The 17,500-nt window shown below is 48.3% G+C and overlaps 2 protein-coding genes across 10 annotated transcripts in view; one reads left to right on the forward strand and one right to left on the reverse strand.

Moving 5' to 3' along the window:
• The window catches only part of fzd3a (frizzled class receptor 3a), a 21,943-nt gene extending 20,200 nt beyond the window's left edge, over nt 1–1,743 (forward strand). For all 3 annotated transcript variants that reach the window (XM_069158660.1, XM_069158662.1, XM_069158661.1), the window contains exons 8-9: nt 191–448; nt 544–1,743. In XM_069158660.1, coding sequence (XP_069014761.1) covers nt 191–448; nt 544–802 — 517 coding nt within the window. In that variant the 3' untranslated portion in view covers nt 803–1,743. The remainder of the gene's footprint in view (nt 1–190; nt 449–543) is intronic.
• A 53-nt stretch (nt 1,744–1,796) lies between these two features.
• cdc42bpab (CDC42 binding protein kinase alpha (DMPK-like) b) overlaps nt 1,797–17,500 on the reverse strand; it is a 77,553-nt gene continuing 61,849 nt past the window's right edge. For 2 of the 7 annotated variants that reach the window (XM_069158653.1, XM_069158655.1), the window contains 20 exons: nt 16,115–16,153; nt 14,843–14,962; nt 14,041–14,124; nt 13,832–13,937; nt 13,532–13,668; nt 13,167–13,306; nt 12,335–12,416; nt 11,978–12,197; nt 11,600–11,662; nt 11,170–11,423; nt 10,928–11,052; nt 10,631–10,845; nt 10,231–10,328; nt 9,964–10,048; nt 9,296–9,419; nt 8,932–9,049; nt 8,338–8,455; nt 7,844–8,001; nt 6,417–6,491; nt 1,797–4,750 (listed from right to left, as the gene is read on the reverse strand). In XM_069158653.1, the coding sequence (XP_069014754.1) occupies nt 4,619–4,750; nt 6,417–6,491; nt 7,844–8,001; nt 8,338–8,455; nt 8,932–9,049; nt 9,296–9,419; nt 9,964–10,048; nt 10,231–10,328; nt 10,631–10,845; nt 10,928–11,052; nt 11,170–11,423; nt 11,600–11,662; nt 11,978–12,197; nt 12,335–12,416; nt 13,167–13,306; nt 13,532–13,668; nt 13,832–13,937; nt 14,041–14,124; nt 14,843–14,962; nt 16,115–16,153 (2,493 nt within the window). In that variant the 3' untranslated portion in view covers nt 1,797–4,618. The remainder of the gene's footprint in view (nt 4,751–6,416; nt 6,492–7,843; nt 8,002–8,337; nt 8,456–8,931; nt 9,050–9,295; nt 9,420–9,963; nt 10,049–10,230; nt 10,329–10,630; nt 10,846–10,927; nt 11,053–11,169; nt 11,424–11,599; nt 11,663–11,977; nt 12,198–12,334; nt 12,417–13,166; nt 13,307–13,531; nt 13,669–13,831; nt 13,938–14,040; nt 14,125–14,842; nt 14,963–16,114; nt 16,154–17,500) is intronic. The other 5 variants (XM_069158659.1, XM_069158656.1, XM_069158654.1 and 2 more) reach the window with 4 other exon arrangements.

Consider the following 17,500-nt stretch of genomic DNA (forward strand, 5'->3'; position numbering starts at 1 on the left):
CCACCGCCTGCTCCACACACTCCTCCATCCTCTTCTACCACACCCATCTGCCCGCCACCTTCCCCCTCTCCCTCCCCACCCTCCTGCGTCTCTCCCTGCCGTCCCTCCCCTCCCCGTCCCCCTCCTCCTCCTCCCCATCTTCCTCCTCCTCCTCCTCCTCCTCCACTCCCCCCTCCATCCCCCGCTGCAGTGGGATGGTCAACGAGAGCCGACAGGTGCTGCAGGAGCCCGACTTCGCCCAGCTGCTGCTCCGGGACCCCAACACGCCCATCGTGAGGAAGTCCCGAGGAACGTCCACCCAGGGGACCTCCACCCACGCCTCCTCCACCCACCTGGCCATGCTGGACGAGCCGCCCAGCGGCAGCACCAGCCGGGCCGGCTCGGTGCGCAGCGGCCGCTCCAAGATGAGCAGTTACCACGGCAGCCTGCACCGCTCCCGAGACGGCAGGTGGGTGATCGCCTCCGCCCTTAACCAACTCCGCGGAACGTCCCTCAGCAGAGACTCACTCCTCCTCCTCCTCCTCTTCTTCTGCTCCACCTCAGGTACACCGCCTCCAGTTTCCGGGCCGCAGACGACCGGCTGCCATACGGCAGCATGCCCCGCCTCAACGACCAATCACAGTCCAGACACTGCAGCACCAACCGCCTGGACGGCCTGTCGCGGCACGACTCCACCCAGCGGCTGGATAGCCAGTCGCGGCACAGCAGCGTCCGGGACCTGAGCAGCACCACCCAGGCCGTCCTCGGCGTCCCCGGTAACGGGATCCACAGGGTGACGGAGGAGGACGGAGCTACGGCCTGAACCGACCTGGAAGCTGCTCCGACGGCTCTTCAGAGGGACGGGTGGAGGTCGGAGGAGGGAGACGACCTCTCTCCGTTTCCGACGAGGACTTCAGCCAAACCGAGGACACCCGATTTGGATGTTTGCCTTAAAAATGTCCTCCGAGCTTCACCTGATCCCCAAAAAACTGAACTTGAGGTCAGTTTTCACAGCTGTGATGGAGGTCCTGGTGCTGATGATGTCACATGGACATTTCATACAGGGACACTGACAGACTGCACTTGATTGTTTTCTACTTGACTTTGCATAAAGGACTCTGAACAAGATTTGAATGAAGGATATGAAACGTGTATTTAAAGATTTACAGGCAACATTCAAACTAGTTTTTCCTCCTCTGATTAAAAAAAAGAAGGAATAACGCAAATATTTCTGCTCAAACCAAATCTGCTCTTTTCTCTTTAAATATTTTACAATTTGAAACGCGTTTAACCGTCGATCAGTTTCTCACCACGAAGCCTGTGAACGTCTCCTGAACTTCCCAAAAGCCTCATTTCATTTTTCGAGCTCTTTTTTTTAAATTTTATGATCACTGATCCTGTGATGGAGACGACGAAAGGAGGAAACACGTCTGAACACGAAGGGCTGAACTACCGGAACCAACAGACCGGCCGCATCTTTCAAAACAACGCCAGGAAAGAGGAGACATTGAACACACCGTTGGTGGGCGTGTCCAGTGTGTGTGTGTGTACACGCACCACCTCCTGGTTGAACACACACCAACTTCTCATCCGTCCGTCTGAACCCGTCGGCACAGTTTGAAGTCGTTCTGAGTATTTTGTCCCGTTTGAATGCATCTTCGCTGTAAACGTTTCCTCTAACGTGTTCATAGATGTACAAAAAAACAAACAAACAAAAAAAAAACTAAACTTCTGTCATTTTATAATAAAGTTTTTTTTTTTAAATGATGGGATGAAGTTTGTGGCGGAAGAAATGACGACACGGCAACACGAGCGGGTGTGTATTTGTAACAGCCCTCCGCTTTATTGAAATACATCGGAGTCAGGTTAATATAATGAGTTCTCCACGTAAGTGTGGCAGCCAGTTTCCATACATTATTTTGTTTTGACCTTACACCTTAAATATTTTTGTGCAAAAAAGAATCTACATCACCTGTAGTGGGTTATCCTCAGTAAAACGCCCAAACCGTTCAAAAAGGAGCAAGTAAAACAACAAACCGAAAAACAAAATGATTACATCTAGAACATGCAAAACTGTACAAATTATTACAAAGCAATCCTAGAAAAAAAAAAAAAAAAGAGTGGAATATGATATGAAAGCAAAATAATATGGAAGGTTCTGTAGATAAGACCTCACTGAAATGCAAAGGCGTTTGAATGGTTGGTTTTGTTTTTTTTTACTTTTTTTTTTATTTTCTTCCTCTTAAATGTCGCCAACGTGGCACCTCATCCATCGAAACCACCCGTCGGCCTTCATCGTCCTCACCTCGCCCGTCTCCACCCGGGTCACATCTTGTGACTCCACCCGGGTCACATCTGTGACTCCACCCATCCGTCAAAACAAACCTCCCAACACGCGCTCATCTTAAGGAAAAAAAAAAAGAAAGAAAAAAAATAGATTTCATTGGTTCTGACGTTTCCTGAGTTTCCCTCTTTTAAACCGGGGTCAGTTCCTCCGTATCGACGACGCGGCTGTTTGGAATCCAAAAAAAAAAAAACTCATCACAGAAAATAAGAAACAAAACAACAAGACGTGGAATGAGATCGTTTCGGAGCTTCTTGGTCGGGTTTCATCGGGGGAGGATCGGCAGGAATGAAACGGAGCGTCGCGACTAACAACCGTCACCACCAGCAGTCACACGCTATAACCACGCTGACCTGTTGCTCAGGTTCAAATGCAGCTCAGTGTGTGTGTGTGTGTGTGCGTGTAAAGCGGCGCTAACAGGTGTTTGGCTGCGACACCGTGAAACTCTCTCTCCTCTCTGCCAAGGAAAGAAGCGCCTGCAGCAGGTTTAGAGCTGCAGCCTCGTTACACACAACAACAAACAACAACAACAACAGGTAGCATTCGGGTCATTTCTGGACAACCAGAAACCCGAGCGCCGACTTTCTCGCAGCTTTTTAAGTGTTTACATTCTTATTTTAGTGTTTTTTTTTTTTTTTTTTGTAGCTTTTAATGACAACATTCTTCAGAATAAGTAAAGGCTGAGAGAAAAACTAAAATATCGTCCCAACGTCTCCCTCATTGTCCGTTTGTTTTTTTTGGTTAAATCTGAGCTTATCGCTGATTGTTTCCATCTTGCTGCCACACACACACACACACACACGTTAAACTGCTAAATGTTTAGAGCCGCTTCACCGCCGACAGTCAAGAGGACGAGTGGGACAAGGCATTAAAAACACCACCTCACCTTGTGTGTGTGTGTGTGTGTGTGTGTGTGTGTGTGTGTGTGTGTGTGTGTGTGTGTGTGTGTGTGTGGATACGTGTGCAGCGGGAGAGTTGTGATAAGCGCACGTGCTCGCTCTACAGTTAGCGGGCAGTAGTGTCGACACGCAAGAGCTTCTTCAAACCAGGTGGGAGAAAAACAAACAACAACAACAACAACAACAACACACATAACGCGTGTCAGACAATAAAATATAAAACACTAAAATGAATGGGTAAAAAAAAAGAAAGAAGAGAAGTGGTTTAAAATGGCTTTTGTGTGTGAATCCAAACCCAAATCACTCCAAACAAAGACAAAATAAAAGTCAAAGAGGATTTCTGGTGTCCCGTGTACGTCTACAGTATTTTCCTCGGCATATATTACTCTCTACTCTGAACCTATGTACATCACTGTGAGCCGCTCCGTTTGGTTGTACAGCAAAGTGGGACGTCTACGCTACGAACGGGAGGACACGCGCCTGGCTACCCCGGTGATGTCAGTCGCACTGAACCAATGAGGGAAGAGAGTTGTGATGATGTCACGAGAACCGCTGCTTCAGGGAGCTCTTTTCACTGATGGTCCAAATTATTATTTATTTATTTTTTTTTAAATGATAAAGTCACTGCACTTAGTATCATGGAGCAACAAAAAAAAACAAAAATAAAAATCATTCCTTTTTTTTTTTCTCTTTTAAATCATTTTGAATTTCTGCAGCACCCAGAGAGAAGCGACAGTGAGAAGTGAGGAGGAGTTTCACCTCCTCACGTCTGCTTCAGGCCATCAAGAAGCAAAACCTCCCTTTCCTTGTCTAAGATCGATAAATAAATTAAAATAAAGTCCCCTGGAACCTCCCGGGTCCTATGTACAAGTAAAAACGGGTTCTCAGTGATGGTCCTCTTCTTCTTCTTTTGTTGCATCGGGAGTTTTTTTTCTTTTTTTTTTTTTTTTTTAAAGAGTCTCAATCTCAACAGGGGGCCGAGCTGAGTCAGCGAATTGCAAACAGAGATGTCGTATTCCTATATGGTCTGCCTCTTCAGGATAAACACATGCACACGCAGCTGCACACAGCTTCTCTCACTCACTCACACTCACACACACACACACACACACACACACACACACACACACTTGCACCGTCATGTACGCCACCACTCATGTCTTCGTTAGTGTTTGTGTCCCGTCATGGAAGAACGCGGAGAGACGATTGCTGATGAGGGGGGAGAGCGGCGGGCAGGAGGTGCAGTTCTCTGGGCAGTGAGGGGGAGGACTGAGCTGGAGGAGGAAGAGGAAGAGGAGGAGGAAGAGTTTGAAGTCCTGTGCTGTGGGTTCTAGTCGGTCGGCGGGGTTGGATGGGCGAGCGGCCGGCGGGGGAGGGAGGAGGATGGGGGGGGAGCTCATGTGTCCCAGCCCATCCGGTCTGTGCTCTCCAGGGACAGGGACTTGGTCTTGTGCGGGGATGCCGGACTGGGGGGGCTGCTGAAGGTGGAGCTGTTGGAGGCCGTTGAGTGACGGGGGGAGTCCGAGTCCTGGAGGAGACAAACAAAACACGTAAAGACAAAGTCCACACTCGGATTCATCAGACTGAACGTTTGTGACTGCTGCTACACATGCACCGCTCTTCCTCACTCATCACGCGTCTTCCTCACTGCCCGTTAATGTGCCGCCGCCCCCCCACCCCCCTCTCCCCCACCATCCTCCACTACATCTCACCCCATCAGCAGATGAACAGCTCGATTGAGCAGAAATGATCAGCTGAAGGAAAACAAACATGCAGAGCAGATGAAGAGGAGGTGGAGGAGGAGGAGCAGGAGGAGGAGGGTCGCTCGCACCTCCATCTGAGCTCAGCGAGGACAGCAGGACACTGTAACACTGGAGGAGAGGATGTGCTGAGTCATGGAGACTCTTTACCGAGATGAAGACGATCGGTGAGGTAATCAGCTCTGATTAAGATCCGAAATAAACTAAAAACACCAACAAGCTCAGAGTGTGTTTCTATCAACTCCAGACACACACTGCTACACACACTGCTGCACACACTGCCGCACACACTGCTACACACACTGCTACACACACTGCCGCACACACTGCCGCACACACTGCTACACACACTGCTGTAGGTGTAGATGTTGTTCAGAGTCACAGCAGATTCAGAGAGCAGCGCTGACCAGCTACAGTGTTCATAAACTCTCATCTTCCTCCAGGAGATAATAAACGTCAATTCAAGAGATCTCGGCATTTTTTTTTGCCAAATTCAAGCAGAAAAGCTTCACAAAGGAAACTTCTCCAAACAAAAGTCGCTCTATCGACGAAAAAAAACAACTTGTTTTCCGGTCAGCGAAGCTCGTCAGCCGCTCGTCGTCATCAAAACAAACAACGACTGGAAAAATCACAACAACTGAAAAAAAAGTGACAAAATATTAATTACATATGACTCTGTACGGCAAAAGATAACAAAATTTGCAATGTTTTTCACTGACTTGCAATTTTTTGCTAATTCCTGCAATATACAAAAACAACAACAAAAAAAAAAAACACTTAAAACTACGTCAGACTTTTTGAGAAAAGTTGCTTCAAAATGAAACATTTCTAATTACTCGAATCACAGAAACCGTCTGAAGTCCTGTGATTCATCGTTTGTGTTTAAAACCCACTCGGATCTCCTGCTGGATGACGATCACTCATCTGAGCCAACGTGTTCATCTGGATTCAAACCATGCAGCCTTTGTGCAGCCGGTCTAATTTCCGACCAATCATTTCAGAGAGATTCTCTTAAGCTGCTGGTGTTGCCATGACGACCGACCACGCTGTGTGCTCTGTGAAGTTGGACCGCTCCGGGGTCAGAAACGTGGGCGGGCCGTCGGGAGCGGTATGGAAGCAGACATGCTCTGTGATTGGCAGGGCGGGCAGCGATGGGAAGCAGCGGTGCACCAGTCCGTCCCGGAGACGGACGGAGGGACGGACGGAGGGACGGTGCTGATGGTGCTCCGGTGAAAGATGCAACAAACCATCGGATGCTGCTGAGGTGACGGAGCTGAAATGGTGCAGCGGAGGGGACGCAGACTCGCTCTGTGTGTGTGTGTGTGTGTGTGTGTGTGTGTGTGTGTGTGTGTGTGTGTGTGTGTGTGTGTGCGTGTGCGCGTGCGTGTGCGTGTGCGCTCAGTGACTCGGTGCTCTCAGTGGTGTTGACATTACCTTCATCTTACTAAGGAGGGTCCTTAAAGCCCTTTTCAGATCAGGGGTCTTCTCCGACGGTGAGACTGCCTGCCACTGCAGAGGAAAGTTCAGACTCAGCGCCCAGCCCACAGACAACATGCTGGGGTGGGGCGGGAGGGGGGGGAGGAGTGGGTGGGGGTGGGGGGGTTCAGCTGGGTTCAGGGTGGAGGGAGGCGACACATGGGGGTGAGATGGAGCTGACAACGTCCGGGCTGATGAGGACGGGGAGCCACAGAGAGAGAATGAGAGAGGGGGGGTAGGAGGGGCTGGAGGGGAGAGATGGGGAGGGGAGGGGAGGGGAGGGGAGCTGCTGTAGTTGCTCCTCCATCCCGATCACCGTGTTTACATGCTGACAGCTTACAGCTGAACGACTTGCAGAAACTGTTAAAGGGACAAACTTTCAGCGGCTCTCTGAGGCAACGACTCATCCGACCCGAACCTGCAAGCAGGAATCACGGGGAGGCGTTAAACCCTCTGAAGCCCACACAGGGTCACTGCAGCTGTGCCTCCCGCATCTCCATGGAAACAGCACCATCATCTTTTGAGCAGTATAAGACAGTTAAAACGTGAGAAATCGTAGTTGAATTTCTTTGATTTATTTTTTTTACAAAAGTTGGAATCGAAACGTATAAGTTTGTAATGTGTCGCTGGTATTGGAACAAGAAGTCAGGGTGTCTCTGCCTGCTTCACACATTCAACTATTTACATGTAAATAAAGGGATTTGGATGAAACGTCTATTTTAAGCTCAGATTTTGTTTCGTTTTTCCTGATGGAAGCGTTTGGTGCAAATGATTAGTTCAAGGAACATCAGATATCTAAAAACAGATCAATCTTTTCTAGTTGGACACTTCCTGGCTGATAAATGGCGCCATTTCAGCAATTTACTTCAGAAGTAAACACGCATTTGAAAGCGGCCTGCGGGGTCGTGGGGTTCAGAGGGTTAGCGTGCAGACTGGAGGGGGGGGGGGGAGGTTGGTGGGTGGGGGAGCCTGAGGGGCCTCAGTGGCCGACGCTACAAAGTGCTGACATCACAGGGAGCAAACCAATCGGCTGCAGCGGTGGGATGAGGTACGCAGATGTTGGGATGTTGGTGACTGATGGGAGGGAGGATTTGTTTTTCAAAGGGGAACAACGTGATCTATTTTTCAGATAACTTGACGTCTAACTTCTACGGTCACAAAGCAAGAACACAATCGTGATGCACTCATAACAAGCTGATGCTCGGTTGACATTAACTCTGTATTCAGATCTACAAGAACTCGTCCAATCAGACTGAAGCTGCTCGGAAGCAGCAGTTAGTAAAAAGATGTCATTAGTTTGTTCAGAGACTCGTAAAGATCCGGCGTTTACGATAATGTTTACAGTCAACCGCACATGAAGCTGCATGTTCAGATGGACGACTGACCTCTCTGTCGAACTGGGACAGCGGAGCGTCCCCGCAGTCCATCCCGCCGCCGGAGGACAGGGAGCTCTCGGAGGGGGAGGTCATGGTCTGCCGTTTGGACCCGTAGCTGCCTCCTGACAGCTCCCTGCGCAGAGCGCTGCCGTTCTGGGAGGACGAGCCTGGACGGAGAGGAGGGAGAGGAGGGAGAGGAGGAAGAAGAAGAGAAAGAGGAATAAGGGGAGGAGGAGGAGGAGAAAGAGGAATAAGGGGAGGAGGAGGAGGAGAAAGAGGAATAAGGGGAGGAGGAGGAGGAAGAGGAGGAGAAAGAGGAAGAGGAATAAGGGAAGGAGGAGGAGGAGCAGGAGGAGGAGGAGAAAGAGGAGGAGAAAGAGGAAGAGGAATAAGGGGAGGAGCAGGAGGAGCAGGAGGAGGAGGAAGAGGAAGAGGAAGTCAGGGAGACGCAGCGAACAGGAGGCCGTGCGATGAAGGTTACTGAGGAAGATGAAGCCACTCACGTATTCCCAGTCCGCTGCTGGCGCTCATGGAGCGGCCCGGCTCCGCCCGGTTCTTGGTGATGGACGGGATGCTGACCGACCCGCTGAATCCTGCACGGCTCTCCTGAACACGGATGTTCTGGTTTTAACAGGCGTGGAGAAAACACACATACACACACAAAGAGTGCAGTGCAGGAGAGGGGAGGGGAGGGGAGGGGAGGGGAGGGGAGGGGAGGGGAGGGGAGGAGTGGAGTGAGTAGAGGAGTGAGTAGAGGAGTGAGGAGAGGAGAGGAGAGGAGAGGAGAGGAGAGGAGAGGAGAGGAGAGGAGAGGAGAGGAGAGGAGAGGAGAGTGTGATCGGACAAACAGGCAGCGACATACAGAAACTCGGTGGAACCAGACTGCTGGATTTTATAGACGTGACGATGAAGTTCAGCTTCACGCTGAGTTTAGTGACGAAGAACAAAAACTAAGCAGAAGTGAAGGTTGTCGCGCTGGAGGACGAATGAAGGAAGAATGTGCAGCTCTACAATGTGTAGAGAGAGAGAGAGAGTGTGTGTGTGTGTGTGTGTGTGTGTGTGTGTGTGTGTGTGTGTGTGTGTGTGTGTGTGTGTACCATGGGCAGGTCTTTCAGGATCTGGATCCCGTCTCCTGGTCCCATGTGGGCCACGTGGTTGAAGTTGGTGGGGTTGGAGATCAGCTTGTTCCTCATCTCTGGATCTCTCAGCATCTCTCTGGAATCACAAGCAGAGACGTTCAGGGAGCTGAAGGGACGTCGGCCGGCGGCAGGACGAGGACGCACTGCTGTAAACACTTCACTGCTGCAGTGATGTCACCGAACCGACGCAACGATAAACACAAACGTCGGGAAAACTTTGAAAAAGGTGGTTAAAAAAAAATAAGAATTATTGTGAACAATAAAAGCTTCACTGCTCCTGTGGAGCTCCTCGGTGAGGGTGAAGATGTGCCGAGTCGGCTACCTCCTCTGCTGAAGTCGCTCTTCTTCAGGCACCCTGAACGAGAAGCGCCTCTTGTTGTTCATGCTGCGCACCAGCTGCTTCCTGCTGTTGTCGGACGTCTCCGGGACGACCAGCTCATCGCCCTCTGAAACGGCACAGCAAAGCGTCTTTAGAAGGACGACGTGTCAACGCTTCACTTCAAACTAGACAGACTGTGAGGAAGAGGAAGAGGAAGAAGAAGAAGAAGAAAAGCAGCACAGCAACAAAACAGCAGAGACGAATTGGAGAGTTCCCATCCTGCTGATTTTTAACGCACTACACTCACCTGCACATTAACATGTTACATGTCAAACACACGGAACGATTAAAAGACCCCAAAGTTCATGAAACAGCTGAAACACTAAACTGCTGCTCATCAGTAATAATGTAATATAATATAATATAATATAATATAATATAATATAATATAATATAATATAATATAATATAATATAATAACACTGAAAGGAGCCTTTCTATGACATCATGAGTTCTTTGGCTTCTGAATTTAAATAAAATAAAATGGAGGTGATAACAGGAAGGAAGTGTTTGCACGCAGGACTTTTACTGGTGATGGAGTTCTGTTTGACTCAACAAACTTTGAGCACTTTTTAGACACCACGACGCTTCACAGCACTAAAAGGTCTTACCGGCCATCTTGTTTCTGAAGTAGATGAGGCGGACCGTTTCCAGGCCCAGCAGGTTCAGAGAGCCGTCGATGTTCAGAGGTCGCACCTGGAGGACGAACGCAGAAATGGAAACGAGAACGAGAGTCCATCAGAAACGTTATTCGTCCGTCGACGTGGCACTGAGGCCATCAAAAAGAACGAGAGGTTACTACGGTGACGAGGCAAAGCACAAGTCATTGGTTTCCTCCACTAGGTGGAGCCAGAGAGCACCCAGCTGTCTGCTCTGACCTTCTTCAGCGGAATGGTCTGGATCCACTCCATGGTGTTGACGTCGAACACGTCCACGGCGTTCTCGCTGTACACTGACAGGTAGGGGGCGTTGTAGCCTGGAGAGGAGGACGCGTCGGTTATCTCTTTTCATTTCATTACCTCAATCTATATTTGTCTATGTTACAGAACATTAAAAAAAAACTATTTACAGTAAACTACTGCAGCAGTTTGTCTTTAGAACACAACACTTTTAATTTGGTCTCACTGTGAAGTGACTTCACTTTTTACCTGATGACTCGACAGACAGTTAAAGACTAATTTATATATATATATATATATATATATATATATATATATCCCATGATGTTGTGCTTTTATATCTGCATCTACAAGTTGACAGAGTGTGAATGAGCCTCACAGGCAGCGCCGGGCACCGCCGGCCACATCAGCTCCTGCTGACGCGACCGGCGGCCCTGAGAGTCCACGTACACCCCGATGGCGCTGAAGCACAGCAGCAGCTCTTTGCTGGAGATCTCCACGGCACAGAGGGCGTCCAGGCCCTGCTGGGGGATGAAGGCCAGGGTGTGGTCCTCGTGGTGCAGCAGGCTCACCGGGGACATGTCGCCATGGACGCTGCGCAGGGTTTCACAAACATGGACGTTAAAAGCTGCGAGAGGAACATTTCTACCGCATGTTTGTCAGATGAGTAACATACCTGTAGCGCATGAAGCCGGACTGGAAGCCCACGCAAAGACGCTCACTGAGCAGACCCATCCACTGAACGAGCCCCGGGGCCTGCAGCTCCCGCAGCCGGCGGTGACGCCCTTTACTCTTATTCACCTGCGACATTGGAAAAGAAACGCAACATGTCAGGAGGAGGCGGAGCCTGGAGGGAGAACACCTCAAAAAAATCTGAGGAAGACTGCACTGTCCGTTATATTATCGGTGCGTTCTGACCTCGTAACATATGATTTGTCTCTTCATGGCGACACACAGGCAGGTGAGGGAGCCGTTACGAACGGGGCCCGACACGATGGTCTGGCAGCCTTTAGTCTCAGCCAGCTTGTAGGACTCGGCCTCGCGGCCGTCCAGCGCCTGCGTTGGGAAGAGACGGACGTGGCGGTTCCGGCCAGAGATGACGGCCAGCAGCTGCTCCTGGAGGATCAGGTCGATGTGGTGGACCTTCTTGTTGTCACCCACCCGGATTATTTCTGGAGGGTGGAGGGAGTGAAGAGAGGCAAGAGTGGAGAGGTGACCGAAGGGAGAGGGGGGGGGGAAACAGAAGAAGTAGTTCATCGGTCGACTTCCTCCATCTATTCTAACACATTTAAATCAGCATTAAGATGAAACTAAAGATCAGAAACTGCAGCTTTTGATTGGGTCTTACCATCTTTGGTGACATGGATGACATATAGGCCTTCCTCGTTGCCCAGGGCGACACGCTCGTGATCTGAGGATAAAACATATGAAGCAAGATGAAGCGAGTAAGGGGACAGAAAATGTTGCAGTCTGCTTGTTTGCTTCTATTTTTCAAACATAACATTAATCGGACTGCTGAGCCTCGAGGCGTTCTCTGATTTCACGGGTTACAAATAGAAAAAGAAAAGCTCTTTCTGGACGAATGCATTCACATAAATAAGGACTTATCTATTTCTGTAACTGCGCACAGATTAAAAGAGCAGTACGTGTTTCTACAATCTTATTTCAGTGACACGTTTCCGCTACTTCCTTGAACCCCTCTCGCAGCTCCAGTGCGTTCTGTCACCTATGATAGCAGCAGACTGAGTGGTCTTGATGAGCGGCAGGGTGCTGTCGTACGCCTCCTTGGGGACGTAGACGAAGCGCTCCTTGAGCTTGTTCTTCTTGAGGATGCGGTGGAGCTCGTTGAGGAGGCCCACCCACTTGTTCCTCTCCTGGTCGCTGTCGGCCAGGATCAGGATGGAGGGCTTGTGGCTGCTGGAGGGGGAGAGCTGGGACGCTGTCACCTGAGGAGGGACGAGAAAACGGTCACGTTACACCTCGGACGGCACCGCCCTCTCGTCGTTCCCTGAAATCAGTGCTATTCTTGTCAAGGGACCGCAGGTCTGTCGGAGCGCCGCAGAAAACATCAGAAGGAACTCACTCTGAATATACAGGGGATGTCCTTGCGGCTGGCGTGGATGACATCCGAGGCGAGGACTGAACTGACAGAAAACTCTTCGTCTCTGTGAGATCAAAAGGTTTGTTATAGAGAAGGTCACTTCTTAGTGTATTTACATCTTGTTCACATCTTGTGCTATCTGCTTCCAAGCTAGGCATTAATAATATGATCAAGTCTGCAATGAGTGATAACATTGTTTAATATTGTTCTGTCAATCCGACTTGGAATATATAAACAAATATTGAAATGTGCATATCAGCTCCACGGTTCCTCCACACAGTGAATGTCCTGTACCCACTGAATCAAGACAAAAAAATATATTTCAAACTGCACATGAATACCTGACCAATTAAAGAAACTATTCATAGATGGCCCATAAATCCAATATATGATAAATAATGATAAAAAAAAATATAATTGGATCATTCAGCACTATTTTCAAATAATAAACTCTCCTGGACTGAAGGCTCAGCTGCAAATCCAAAATATTTTCAATAAATTAGTATTTCAAAAAGTATTCATCAGAGCGGCAACTGATTATTTCCATCAGTGATTTGTTTTCTATTGTTCGATCAGTCCCTTGGTCTAAAAACAGGAGAAAGTGCTGATCACTATTTCCCAGAGCCAAAGACTTCTAACATCTTTTATCTAACTAACATTTAAGAACTAAAAAAAACATTATTTTTACTATCATAGCAGACTAAGAAAAATAAATAGTGACGAGAAAAGCTGTAAACCCAGTAACTGGACCCGGCAATGTTTCTGACTTATCATGTCAGCTGCAGTATTTCGAGGCTTGTTGTGCTTCTCTTACCTCATATCTATGACTTGGCTGACGACGACACTCGGTTGTGTTGCTTTTCCTTCTCCCAGCTCATACAGGAACAGTTTGAAGTCACAGACCACAGCCATCGCTCTCTGCCAGCCCTTCTTCACCCCGGTTGGTTTGGGCACCTACAACGCACACACATAGTTTATCTCTCAGTATGGAAACAGTTCTTCTGTGTGATCAGCCCTGCTACTGTCAGAGCCCTCAGGTCCAGTGATTTAACACAGTTAAACCCACTTTCTTTGGTCTCAGATTCAAGAAGCAGCTCAGAAACCGCTGAGTGTCTCTAAACATTCTTTAAATCTGACCGTTGGCATCACTAAGTCACTGTCTGCGTCGGTCTCACTCACCCTGACGTGGCCTTCATACGCAGTACCGATGCCCCTCTGGGGGTCGATCCCCAGCGGGCCCTTGGTCTGGTCCTGGGGGACGGGACACACGGCTGGAGCCTTGTCGGCACACGTTACGTGGCAGGAGAAGTTACACACTGGACACGCGGAGACAGAGGAAGACAGGTGACTCAGTACGTATTGTAAACGATTTCAATCTTTACATTTCGTGGAATTTATTTTTAGCTCGGATGAAACGACCTGATCAGGAATGATTTCAGTAAAACATGATGTAGGTTTTTATGTTTGTTCTTTTCTTACCTTCGCAGGTGCAACCCTGACGGATGAGCCCCACCATGAGGGAGGTGCACTGGTTACACTTAGTGGGCGTGTTGAAGGACTTCACTACAAACTGATGTGCTTTAGGCTGTAGGAGGGTGTGAATGAGGGAGAAGGACGTCATCAGTGGTCATCAAACATCCAACATAATACGATGTGGCGCGGTGGTGCAACAGTGAAACGTGTCCAACCTTAGGCGAGGAGCGTCCGATACTGCCGTAGCCTCCTGAGCGCATGGTGGGCGTCTGAACTGTCCGAGGTGGATGATCTATCAACTGCAAGGAAACAGTGGACAGTGAGATACATCCCTCTACCGCTGGCAATGAATTCATAACGAATCTTGGTTAATAGCCACAAAGTGGAGGATGGAGGTGTTAAAAGAAAAACACAGTTTTCATATTAATCAGCCAAACGATTTGACAATGAAAAGTCACATGTTTTGATCAATGACTCCAATATTACTTGTTAATTTGAGGCTCTTGCAGTTGCATCTGCTCCTCATGTTGTTTACAAGACCCTTCTTCTGTTGTAAACACCATTACAGAAAAAGACAGAAGTGTCCAAACAGGATGCTGGTATTTACTCGGACTCCATATTTAACGACGGTCTGAGAACACGATGAGTCTATGTCTCCTTCTTATCGTCGTACTGCTGGCTCCGCACATTTCTACATGATTGAATTACTTGCAGCTGACAATGGACGTCCCAACAGAACAGTCTCAGCTTTGTGAGTTTCAGCTTAAACATGTCACTGAAAACTGTCTATTCAAAAATCTGGATGCATTCTTGTTCCTCGACATGCCGAGCGTACATGTTCAAGTTTACAAGGAGGATTCTGATGCCGACTTATCTTCATCTTACAGATGCATTGGTGTTATAGTAACTACCACCTTAGGCTGGTAACCAACAGTCCTTCAACTGTACTTAAGAAGTGGAGCTGGTAGAAGAGAGGAAGTGGCTGAGTCTCTTCCCCAGTCCCAGTGATTATCTGACCTCTATGGGCTCCATATCGCTGGCCATGGAGGGCGAACGTGAGCGTGACTTGAGGTGGGACTTCGGGTCATCTTCCCGAGACGGAGTGTTGGAGGGGGTGAAGTTATCCATAGAGTCCACCTGCGGGGAGGGAGAGAGAGGGGAGGGGTGTAGGAGACGGAGAGGACACAGAAACAAGTGAGAAAGGGAGAGAAGAAGGATAAAAAGACAGATGGAAGTGGAGGAGAAGGTGATGAGGATGGGAGGAAGAAAGGAAATGAAAAAGGGGGAGAGAGGAAGATGAGAGGAGGAAGAGATGATGGAGACAGAAGGAAAAGTGTTAGTTCAAAAAACAAAAACAAAAAAATCTAGAACAATATGCAGCTTAGAGAGAAGAACGAGCACCATAATACACAAACACAATAAACACACATTGTGGTCAAGACACCAACCGGACCTCCAAAACCACAAAGGAAAAGTGACCACAACTTTATAGCCCCCCCCCCTCCCCCACCCCACCCCCATGTGTTACAACACATCACAGCCCACTGACCATGCTGATGTAAAACACCACAAGCACATACCATGAACCATGCAGGGACATTCACAAAGCTAACAACACACACACACACACACACACACAGGGAGCACACATAGAAACACCACACACACGAGGTGCAATCAGAAGTTCCTGTTGCACACGAATGCAGCGCTGCACAGTTCAGAGCAGCGGGAGGCAGCTGGATCCACATCAGCACCCGACTTACACTCATTTTTGAGACCCCATGAGCACATTTGTGATTTCACTCATCAGGGTTTGTGTCAAACTCAGGAAATCAGCAATGGAGACTGAAATGCTTCAGAAGATCGGAGGCGATGAAGCAAAGGGGCGGCAGAGGATCTCCAACATCTTCTGTTGTTCTGCAATCTCCGATGTAACTCGGGTGCTGATGGCAATCAAGTGATGTAACTTGGAATAATTACTCACAAAAGTGATTTTTTTTTTTTTTTCCACCTGCTCGATGCACATTACTGTAACGTACTACTCCATTTGTGCACAACAGCAACGGCTTCTGAACTTTTTGATCACTCATTGTAAATAAAATATGTACAAAATCCAAACAGTTATACCTTTGGAAACACAAAATATCCAAACAGTTGTTCAGAACCGCGGTCATGCAATCAGACAGCCACAGCAAACACACAAGGAAATGCAACACAAGCGGAACATCGGCGGGACGAGACGGCACATTGAGAGGCTCGATAAGACCGCGGAGCAGTGATGGTGCTTACACGTCTGCCTTTGCTAGATGGGCCGACGGACGGCGAGCGCTTCAGTGGCAGGCGGAGAGGCAGAGAGTGGCAGAGACACAGAGATGAGTGAATATCAGAGAGGCTGTCTAACAGAGCTGCAGACACATGTTTAAACAGACTCGGGGAGAAACATGAAAATGGTATTAGGTTGTATTACGTCAGACAAGTGGTTCCCAACCTGTTCTGCGTGATGTGGTGTTTCGTCTACGGCATCAATAAATCCAGGACGGAGACATTTATTATATTACAGCTAACCATTTCAGATGTTTATCTTTTACTTTGGATGACTACCAAATGTTCATCCTTGACACACGAGTGTTAATGTGCAACTGACTCAGGCTGACGATCACACCAATTGTTTGGATGTTTTATTTTGTCTTTAACACAAATGTGTTGAATTAAATCTCAATTTCTCTCCTCTAGTTGAGTTACTTGAGTCAGTTGTGTTTTCCTGTACTAGTGTCCCCTCGGGGAACAGCCCCCCTGGTTGGGAAGCACTGCGTTAGACTTCTGCATGTACAGGAGGGTTGGAATTAAGGATAGAGGATAGAAAGGATGGGTGGGTGCTGATGGTAAAACTACACATGGTAATGGAGAGGGAGCAGCTTGGGAAGGTCAGTATGGAGCACAACTCAACGTCTGGCTGGAAAAAATGATTGGTAGTAGATGAAGGATATCAACAACAATGTTTGATATTCAACCCTAAGTCGTCAAACTAGGAAGCCAAACTAGAGCCATTCAAACAGTCCACTAACCTACGAGGCCTCGCGAGCACCTAAATACAAGGACAGCCCACTGAAGAAATGTCCACCTTAAGAGTTTGGAGGAAATATTCTATCTGGTTATTAAAACATCTTCTTTTCTTAAAGCAAATAACAATCAGGACATCAAAAATGTTACTTGTCCCAATGCACCTGCTATAATAAGGTGTTGAAACACATCACTGGAGCTGGGAGCCAATGAGAGGACGGACTCCATCTTCCACCCGGACCAGAGCGCAACGCAACTGTCTTCGCTACTTTCAGACCGACGCCGTTGTCATTTTTTCCCGTCCGGCGCCCACGATGCTCAAAGAGCTCAATACTTCTGCTCATCTGAGCGTTCGTGGCCAAGTAGGTGTCAGAATGAAATGTGGTCAGTCGCACTGCTATCTCCAGGAAGCAGAAAGTGATTTCCTGATCTTAATATGCACCTACGTTGCTGGGTGCTTACACTCCGTTTGTTACACAGACGGGGTAAAGCGGCGTAAAAACATGCAAGAGATTAAAAAGAAAAAGATTACAGAGTGAAATATTATCAGCGACAACGTCAATCTGGACATTGAAGGTTCTTTCCAGCTACTTGGTAAAGACACTGTTATAACAG

Source organism: Embiotoca jacksoni, unplaced genomic scaffold (assembly GCF_022577435.1).
Source record: "Embiotoca jacksoni isolate LCO1_2020_lvr unplaced genomic scaffold, fEmbJac1.0.p SCAF_23, whole genome shotgun sequence".
In the NCBI taxonomy this organism is placed as follows: Eukaryota; Metazoa; Chordata; class Actinopteri; family Embiotocidae; genus Embiotoca; species Embiotoca jacksoni.